This window comes from Salmo trutta, chromosome 20 (genome assembly GCF_901001165.1).
Source record: "Salmo trutta chromosome 20, fSalTru1.1, whole genome shotgun sequence".
In the NCBI taxonomy this organism is placed as follows: domain Eukaryota; kingdom Metazoa; phylum Chordata; class Actinopteri; order Salmoniformes; family Salmonidae; genus Salmo; species Salmo trutta.
The window spans coordinates 31,761,262-31,771,780 of NC_042976.1; the positions used below are offsets into that span (position 1 = coordinate 31,761,262).

Genomic DNA, 10,519 nt, shown 5'->3' on the forward strand with positions numbered 1-10,519 from the left:
CTCTGGAACAATGACAGCACTGAAATTATTAATTGTAAATAGTAGTTAAACTGACTTAAATGGGTCAGTATGGGGATTGTAATTTATTATGCTAACTTCACTTGAGAACTTGATTGAGGTTGTTCTGTAGAGAAGATAGTCAGTGATGTAAAGTACTTAAGTAAAAATACTTTAAAATACTAATTGTCGTTTTTTTGGGTATCTGTACTTTACTTTTGATATTTTTGGCAACTTTTACTTCACTACATTCCTAATGAAAATAATTTACTTTTTACACCATACATTTTCCCTGACACCCAAAAGTACTTGTTACATTTTGACAGGAAAATTGTCAAATTCACACACTTATCAAGAGAACACTCCTACTGCCTCTGATCTGGTGGACTCACTAAACATAAATGCTTCGTTTATAGATTGTCCTGAGTGTTGGGGTGTGCCCCTGGCTATCAGTCAATAAAAAATAACCCTGTGCCGTCAGGTTTGCTTAATATAAGGAACTTAATGAACCATATTCTTACTTTTGATACTTAAGTAAATTTTTTAAATTCCATTTACTTTTGTACTTAAGCATATTTAAAACCAAATACTAGACTTTTACTCAAGTAGTATTTTACTGGGTGACTCACTTTTACTTGAGTCATTTTCTATTGAGGCATCTTTACTTTTACTCAAGTATGACAACTGAGTACTTTTCTACCACTGGATATAGTGATCAAAGAATGTTTAGTAGACTTTTTTCCTCCTGCCATGATGGGTAGAAACTAAAGTGTTGCTGTGAATAGGCCTACCACAATTCCAACTAAAGACATTTGCATGTGTGTGGGAGAACTCTATGCTGGGCTGTACTTCTGCTTCCATGATCTGCAATGAGCAAACTTCCAGAAACTCTAAAGCAGGGGTGTACGGAGGGAAGAAATGTATGAAATGTATGCATTCACTACTGTAAGTCGCTCTGGATAAGAGCGTCTGCTAAATGACTAAAATGTCAAATGTGTATTCCTTATGGAAAATGTTTAGTTTAAGAACAAAATGGTAACAGAACGAAACGGGGAGGGACCTACCTGAATTTGTCTAATGGAAACTCTCCTAAACGGTTTCGGTTGTGAAACGTTTTGAAATAGAATTGGCGTAATGATTACACCCAGGACTGTCCTCCCCCTTGACTGCTCTGAAGATAGATTTCTAAATTGTGCATCTGTTTTGAACAACTGGGTGTAATAAATGTATCAATAAAACGGATGAAGTGTTGCGAATGTGCTTGTGACATAATGGAGTGTTTAATGCACACGACTGCTGGTATGAGTTGTAATTCAATCGATTTATTTAAAAATGTTTATCTAAATGACAAGGCATGATTCTTGACATCAGTGTGAGCTGACAATACAGTAAAAGGGAAAAGGGTTGCACAACTGAATGCATTTAACCGAAATGTGTCTTCCACATCTAACCCAACCCCTCAATCAGAGAGGTGTTGGGGGCTGCCTTAACGTCCACGGTCTTGGGGTGACTGGATGAGGTTGGAGTTGTCACTTTTCCCTGGTTACGGTCCCCATAGAGCGTTCCCGTAGTTGTTTGTTTACTTCTACAGTCTAGTGGTTAGCTGTAGCAGACCTAGAGATTACTTCAGAGCATCCATCATCATCTGCTCAAACCTCACCATGTTCACCTTCCTCATGACGAAGGCCTTGTGAGTCTTCTTCAGCATGCCCAGTGTGTCCAGGATCATCATGCCACGCGTGTGTGTGCCCGTCAGCTCCACGCTCACCGCCATGTGGTCGCTCTCGGTGACAAAGGTGTTGTCGATGGCTGCCGCCATGGCGTAGGAGTCACATGACACAAAGCCCATGCCGTCAACCATCTCCGCCTGGGCGCGCTCACTGTGCGACACCTCCATACTGTGGCGGAAGATACGGGCCATGAAGCGAGCCTTCTCTGACTCCTGGGCCAGCCAGTCATCACACCACGACTGTCAGGTGGAACCAGAATAGGAAAACAACATCAATCATAATGTGGAAGGTAGTGTTTCATCATCTATTGATTACATGAAATGAATGTTACCCAGGGCAGCTTGCTGTAGCAGGTGAACTCCCAGCTGGCTATGTAAGTGGGACACAGGAAGTCATTCAGTACGATGTAAGCTGCTTCCGGGTCGGCAGCAAAGTTAAACTCTGCACACACTGTGGTGTTTCCTCTGGCTGAAGACAGGTACCACATTATTAAAACCTATGGCAATCGACCCATTTATCTATTTACCATTAGTATACTAGATAAGTTGATCTTCTGAAGCAAATAAATCATAGCCCTTACACTCTATGTTGCCTCCCATGATGTAAAGGCCTTTAAGTTTGCTGGGGAAGGATGGCTCCATTCTTACAGCCAGAGCTAGGTTGGTGAGCGGAGCCGTGGCCACCAGAGATACCTGGGAGAAACACCTGTATTTACAACAGGGACACACACATATTCAGTAGCCTGCGTCTACTGCTCTCTCACCTCTCCAGGGTTTTCGTTGACTATCCTGATCAGTGCAGATACCGCTCCTTCCATCTGCAGCATGTCCAGCCCCGGAGCGTTTGGGTCTGGAGCATCCCCCAACCCGTCCTGGCCATGGAAGTTTCCTGCACTGATCACATTCCCCAGGATAGGCTTGGCAGCACCACGGAATACTGGGATCTAGAACACAGAACAGAGGTCAGAACCCTGAATGCAATAGTTTCAAATTGCAACATTTATAGTATTCCCTCTACACTTTCACTTGCTATGAATTCAAGAGCCCGTCTTATGTAAGTGGGCATCCCAAAACACGGAGTCAAAAACTAGTCTGGGTGCCAATCTGTTTCTTAAACCAACTACTTTGTTTTTGTCATGGCAACATTTGATGTAAACTCCAGCCTCTTCACAATGATGCTCTGTCTATGTGCTACTGCTGTAAACAGAACATTATGTCAAATCAGATCTCAGTTTCCAGAGCTCTAGAATTGGGTAGAGCTCCACAGTCATGTGTCTGAGACAGAACAAAAGTGTATTGTCAAAGAGAAGAGCGAGGTCAACAGACTTTCATCGCATCTCTTCCCCTCTGTGTAAGGGTATGCATACATTAGTCTATATACCGAATGTACAAAACATTAGGAACACCTTCCTACATTTGCGTTTGCCCTCAGAACAGCCTCATTTCATAGGGGCATGGACTCTACAAGCTGTCAAAAGCGTTCCACAGGGATGCTGGCCCATGTTGACTCCAATGCTTCCCACAGTTGTGTCAAGTTGGCTGGATGTCCTTAGGGTGGTGGATCTTTCTTGATACACATCAAAAAGTGTTGAGCGTGAAAAACCCAGCAACATTGTAGTTCTTGACACAAACCGGTGCGCCTGGCACCTACTACCATACCCCGTTCAAAGGCACTTAAATGTTTTGTTTTGCCCATTCACCCTCTGAACGACACATAGACAATTCATGTCAAAATTGTATCAAGTCTTAAAAGTAATTTTTTTAACTCGTCTCCTCTCCTTCATCTACACTAGAGGTCGACCGATTATGATTTTTCAACGCCGATACCGATACCGATTATTGGAGAGACAAAAAACCCCGCTGCCGATTAATCGGCCGATTTTTAAAATGTATTTATTTGTAATAATGACAATTACAACAATACTGAATGAACACTTATTTTAACTTAATATAATACATCAATAAAATCAATTTAGCCTCAAATAAATAATGAAACGTATTCAATTTGGTTTAAATAATGCAAAAACAAAGTGTTGGAGAATAAAGTAAAAGTGCAATATGTGCCATGTAAAAAAGCTAACGTTTAAGTTCCTTGCTCAGAACATGAGAACATATGAAAGCTGGTGGTTCCTTTTAACACGAGTCTTCAATATTCCCAGGTAAGAAGTTTTAGGTTGTAGTTATTATAGGAATTATAGGACTATTTCTCTCTATACGATTTGTATTTCATATACCTTTGACTATTGGATGTTCTTATAGGCACTTTAGTATTGCCAGTGTAACAGTATAGCTTCCGTCCCCCTCCTCGCTCCTAGCTGGGCTCGAACCAGGAACACATCAACAACAGCCACCCTCGAAGCAGCGTTACCCATGTAGAGCAAGGGGAAAAACTACTCCAAGTCTCAGAGCAAGTGACGTTTGAAACGCTATTAGCGCGCACCCGCTAACTAGCTAGCCATTTCACATCGGTTACACCAGCCTAATCTCAGGAGTAGATAGGCTTGAAGTCATAAACAGCGCAATGCATTGCGAAGGGCTGCTGGCAAAACGCACTAAAGTGCTATTTTGAATGAATGCTTACGAGCCTGCTGCTGCCTACCATCGCTCAGTCAGACTGCTCTATCAAATCATAGACTTAATTATAACATAATAACACACAGAAACACGAGCCTCGGTCATTAATATGGTCGAACCCGGAAACCATCATCTTGAAAACAAAACGTTGTTCCTGTTACATTGCACAACCTTCAGTGTTATGTCATAATTACGTAAAATTCTGGCAAATTAGTTCGCAACGAGCCAGGCGGCCCAAACTGTTGCATATACCCTGACTGCGTGCAATGAACGCAAAATGACACAATTTCACCTGGTTAATATTGCCTGCTAACCTGGATTTCTTTGAGCTAAATATGCAGGTTTAAAAATATATACTTCTGATTTTAAGAAAGGCATTGATGTTTATGGTTGGGTACAGTCATGCAACGATTGTGCTTTTTTCGCAAATGCGCTTTTGTTAAATCATCCCTGTTTGGCGAAGTCGGCTGTCTTTGTTAGGAAGAAATAGTCTTCACAGTTTGCAACGAGCCAGGTGGCCCAAACTGCTGCATATACCCTGACTCTGTTTGCAAGAGAACTGACACACTTTCCCTAGTTAAAAGTTAGCATGTTAGCAGGCAATATTAACTAAATATGCAGGTTTAAAATATATACTTGTGTATTGATTTTAAGAAAGGCATTGATGTTTATGGTTGGCGCAACGTGTACCTAAGCGATTATATGCAACGCAGGACAGGCTAGATAAACTAGTAATATCATCAACCATGTGTAGTTAACTAGTGATTATGATTGATTGATTGTTTTTTATAAGATAAGTTTAATGCTAGCTAGCAACTTACCTTGGCTTCTTACTGCATTCGCGTAACCTCGTGGAGTGCAATGTAAAACAGGAGGTTAGAGCGTTGGACTAGTTAACCGTAAGGTTGCAAGATTGAATCCCTGAGCTGACAAGGTAAAAATCTGTCGTTCTGCCCCTGAACAAGGCAGTTAACCCACCGTTCCTAGGCCGTCATTGAAAGTAAGAATGTGTTCTTAACTGACTTGCCTAGTTAAATAAAGGTCTAAAAAGGCCATTCCCATTAATCTAATCTACACTGATTGAAGTGAATTTAACAAGTGACATCAATAAGGGATCATAGCTTTCACCTGGATTCACCTGGTCAGTCTCATGGAAAGAGCAGGTGTTCCTAATGTTTTGTACACAATGTATAAGCTTTACCATTAAATGCACTTTCTATATATTGTGATGATATAAGCACATTCCCTGTATCCCATTGGGTGCTTGTTTACTTCAACAAAGATGTCAAGACAATTTTAGCGAAATAAATGATATAAATCTAATTGAAAGGGACTTACATTGTCTACCAAAGATTAATAGCACTATACCTCCAATCTGTTGCAGGCTTGGAGCACCCGCAGCGTGTTCTTGCACACGTTCTCCACATTGGTGTTGCCATGGACACAGGTGATGCCCAGGACCTCTACATAAGGGGTGGCCAGTGCCATCATGATAGCCTGAGCATCATCCACCCCACAGTCCACATCCACCAGCAGCTTCTTACTACTCATACTGGAGCCTGAGACACAGAACACAAGGAAAGATCAAATAACCTAGCCACTATGATACATTAACACAGGGACAGATCAAAACGTATAACCTAGCCACTATGATACATTAACACAGGGACAGATCAAAACGTATAACCTAACCACTATGATACATTAACACAGGGACAGATCAAAACGTATAACCTAACCACTATGATACATTAACACAGGGACAGATCAAAACGTATAACCTAACCACTATGATACATTAACACAGGAACAGAAATATTGGATTCAATCTTAAAATTGGTCAATGTTTCTAAACTGAAACACCCATTAATATTCAATTTGCAGTCTGATCCAAGCTTTCAATAAGTAGCCTAGTCATGTTTTTTTGTTTAAACTTAAAAGGTAACTGAGGTACTGTCATCTATACACTGATGTATTTATTCAAGTTGAACAACCTCTCACCCAACGGGATAGCATGGTCAGACCATGAACGTGACAATGGAACAACACACGTTCCTTATTACATGCATGGTCTGACTGCTGTCTCGCTGTGTTCTGATCAGGCTGTGTTCTAGGCTCCAGTATGAGTCCATTAACCTCTGATCTTTTTGCCTGTCTCACAAGCAGGTTAGCACTGCAGAGTGGTCACTAGCTGACACAGCCACAAAGTCATACAATCTGAAAACATTTTGGTTTTCATTAATATTTACTTTACAGCTGGCCTATCTAAAAGGAAAATCACTCAGTTCTGCCTCCAGGACAAGACTCACGGCAATAAAAGCAAACCTGCATCTCACAATCTCTCTCAGCAGTGTCTCAATATGTTCACACCTGTCCAGGTATTGTGAGATCTGATCATCTGCAGGTATTGTTGCACAATTGCAATAAAGAGTACATCGACCGTACCCATATTGTTCAGTGGCCTGGGATTTAGAATTACAGTGAAGTGGGACAGCATAATCACACAGGACCCACCGACAATCATATGAAGTGTGTACATGACATCTTAGAATAGAGGTACAGCCTACCTGTAGTTGAATAGAATAGGACTGGGCTGTGTCGGTGTGGACAGGCTGCTACTCCTCTTGGCCTGGCTAACAAGTGACCGTCACATGCAACTGGGAACCTTTGAGCGGCCAGGAGGGTTGAGAAAGAGAGGGAGGAGTGAAGTCAGTGACTATAAACTAGAGGAGAACTTGCCTAATAAATCAGACTGAGAAACCAATTGTTGGTGTACAGTTAAACAAGCCACTGCAAAAACGTGGAAAGTTTCCTTACAGGACAGAATGTTTAATAAAATGACATTTCAACTTACTCTACCGGTTGTCTGAGCGCTTGGTCCTTCAGTGGGATGAAATTTCAGACAAAATATCCCCAGGATAAGTATTATTTAACCACTGGTAGTGTATCACCTGGCACATGGGCAAAACCATGTAAACACCTGCAAGACTTCGGTATGCATACATCGGGAGCATGCGCTTCTGTCTTGTGCATGTGCCTTCGGTCATGAGCAAACACATCTTGATTGCTACAGACAGAGACTTGTGTTTTGAAGTCGGTTTATTAATACTTTCCTGTGGATATTTTGTCTAAAATTTTGACCCACTGAAGGATCAACTCCACGGACAATCTTCAGTTCAAATATAATTGTATTCAACATTTGTTTTTTTTCTATGTAAATCGAATGTGTCGCCACAATCGGGACTAGAGAAGAACAAGACTGAATGAATGATCATGCAGAAGTCTGAATGGCTTGAATTCCTGTATAATTTGCAATCTGCTACAGTATAGAGTTTTATTGTGTAAACACATCAATATTATTTAAAGCTGCAATACGCAACTTTTTAGGCAACCGAACAAATTCACATAGCTATTTTCAATGCTTGGCTTTAAAAAGCAACAAATCCCTTTGAAAACGCCCTGTGGCATTGATATGAGTCAGTTATTCTAGTGTCAAAATTGACTATAAAGTGTAAATTGGATAATTTTGGTAATAAAGTCAGTCTCGTCTAAAACGGAGTTTGGAACTTCACTGCGTCACAAAGGGTAAATGCAGGTTGGGTTTTGATTTGTTCATTTCCCCACTAACATGGGGTGAACAGCTGTGGTGACTTCTCTATCCAATAGCATAGTGAGACGAATGTTACACAAGCTATTTTTTTAAACTTGAGCCTCTGAATTTGGGGAATATTTATGGAACCATTTGGGTCTTTGCATGTCAAAAAATATACATATTTGCCGTGTCAAATAACACGGAACCCATATCGGCTGCGCGCGTGCGCCATCGTGCATACATTTATTTTGGCCCCCTACACGACACGCAGGTTACAAACTCTGAACCAATTACATTAATTTGGGGACAGGTCGAAAAGCTTTAAACATGTATGGCAATTTAGCTTGCACTTGCTAGCTAATTTGTCCTATTTAGCTAGCTAGCTTGCTGTTGCTAGCTAATTTGTCCATTGATATAAAACACTGAATTGTTATTTTACCTGAATTATTATTATTATTTTTTTTAACCTTTATTTGGGGAAAAAAAATGTATTGGGTATCGAGTAGACTGATACCCCATTTCATGGATCCCCAATCCTTAGGAAAAGCTGTACAGTACAATATGAATGTCAATACACAAAATAGGCTGACTGGGGAAGTGATTTCACAGTCCTGCGATAAGAGCTACAACACTAACATTTGCATAAACTCTTCACAGTTGTGTTCTGAGGGTGTCACCGAGTAGACTGGTAACCCATTTCATTGTTTCACATTCCAACCTTGTTTAACATTATCCAGTCTAAACATGGCATAACTTCACCAATTGTAACCTTCTGCGTCACTTTCAAATAGGTACTTTTATTTTGAAGGCAAACCGCAAATTCCACTATTGTGCCTAATCCTTATTGTATCTAGCTTCACAACACAACCCGGTCCGGGCGAGCCTCACTAGCCAGCTGGCTGCTTATAACGTTAGCTTTGGGCAACAGGGTTAAGTTGCTGACTAGCTAATTATTTTAATGAACTGGATTTCAATAGGTGAACAACAAGTGGCAACCTAGTTAATACTTACTCACAAGGATTCCTAAAATCATTGTTAAGGATAATGAAAATGACTGCAGTTTCTACTGGTCATTGTTTTTAGGCTGGTTGTATTGGTGCTAGCTATGTACCAAGCTAAAGCTAGCTACCCCAGAAGTTGCGGTCGAACAAATGCCTTATTACCATCGCGGTATTGTAAACATATCGTTCGTGGCCAGTGTGTGTTTGTAGTCTACTTTTTTGCACAGCTTTGACAGTGCTACTGATAGTGGTGGCGCTTGGTTTACACGTGCAAATTCATCACACACCACATTCTAATAGAATTGTGTCATATCTTTTTTGACACGTAAAGATGTTGTGTCCCAAAGTTATGGCATAAACTCTATCCATAGGCCTCTCTATAAATTAATATTCGTAATGTTTTAATACAAAATAAATGTATATGCACCTGCTTTCCGCTAACCTCCTTGGTGTATGTCTACGGTAAAGATGAACACACTCCAATGCACCTTCAACATGTAATCTCGATAATCTTGCCGCCGTCATAGGCCTTTCTCTCGTTTCCGGGTTGGGCAATCCGTGCGCTGCATCCCAATATGGCGGCCGGAGCGGTGTTTTTTTTGTAATTAAAAAAAAAAAAGTTTACCACAGATCTTTATTTAACTTGTTGTAAATAACAGTAACATGCAAAACAGTAACATGCAAAACATAAACATAACATAACAGCCAGATGGAATCCAAAGAAATTAGAGAAAATAAAAAAACTATTATATCAAATCAAATACAGACATATATCGAATACATTTTTTTGACATATTGTTTTGTATACGTTTTAAAGATTCTAAGTACTGTTCCAAATCAGATAAAAAAATTAAGAAAAGGGGCTTTTTCTTCATAAATTTTGATTTGTGGATGAAAGATTTTCATAATAAAATAAGGAGATTTATGACATACTCACGTTAAATTGTGGAATCAGTGTAGTAAAATAATATGTCAAACTTAGTAATATCAATGGTTGTATGCAATTTGCGGCTAAGATATAGTTTTACATCAGTCCAAAATACTTCACTATATAAACAATTACAGAATAAGTGTTCAATAGATTCAGTTTCTAGTTCACAAAAACTGCATTCACTGGTAACGTCAAATATATATTTAGAAATCAAGCTATTACATGGATAGAATCTATGGATTATCTTAAAGGAGATCTCCTTTACTTTATTGGTCACCATAAATCTGTGTGGAGTGAGCCAAGCACGGCGCCAGTTTACATCAAACGATGAAGCCCAACAAAATATCGCAGAGGGAATAGACTTCCTGTAGAAAATATCCCTTATTAAACGATTGTTGAATTTCGTATCTAGTAGACCAGTGCCATACAACTGAATATCGCTTACAATCGGAGATATTCCAAAATATGCATTATTCTGAAGTAAAGTTTTTATCCCACTAGGTATAGCTTTAATAACAGTGTCATATTCCTTGCATGAAACCTCAAAGTTGTATATTTCCATAAATTCTCTCCGTGTAAATAGATTCCCACTGTTATTCACCAATTGGCTGACAAGAACAATGTTTTTCGAGAACCATTTATGGTTAAATAACATCTTATTTCTATGTAATATTGACCCATTGTTCCAAATAAAA

At 39.8% G+C, this 10,519-nt stretch overlaps 1 protein-coding gene across 1 annotated transcript; it reads right to left on the reverse strand.

Annotated features, from left to right (window-relative positions):
- Window positions 1-1,299: 1,299 nt before the first annotated feature.
- si:dkey-4e7.3 (nuc_hydro_CeIAG domain-containing protein) lies at window positions 1,300-9,447 on the reverse strand. The gene is made up of 7 exons (XM_029702874.1): window positions 9,321-9,447; window positions 6,868-6,965; window positions 5,669-5,859; window positions 2,491-2,670; window positions 2,308-2,419; window positions 2,059-2,195; window positions 1,300-1,966 (listed from the first exon to the last, which is right to left on the reverse strand). The coding sequence occupies exons 1-7, from the start codon at window positions 9,416-9,418 to the stop codon at window positions 1,619-1,621; spliced, it is 1,164 nt and encodes a 387-aa protein (XP_029558734.1). The 5' UTR covers window positions 9,419-9,447; the 3' UTR covers window positions 1,300-1,618.
- Between the last annotated feature and the right edge of the window lie 1,072 nt (window positions 9,448-10,519).

Excerpts from the sequence above, each read along its gene's own strand:
- si:dkey-4e7.3 (XM_029702874.1), bottom strand. The coding sequence starts at position 9,418 with ATGACGGCGGCAAGATTATCGAGATTACATGTTGAAGGTGCATTGGAG. Across the intron at positions 5,860-6,867 it reads CCTATTCTATTCAACTACAG|GCTCCAGTATGAGTAGTAAG; the intron begins GTAGGCTGTACC and ends TCTGTGTCTCAG. Across the intron at positions 2,196-2,307 it reads CATGGGAGGCAACATAGAGT|CCAGAGGAAACACCACAGTG; the intron begins GTAAGGGCTATG and ends ACCTGTCTTCAG.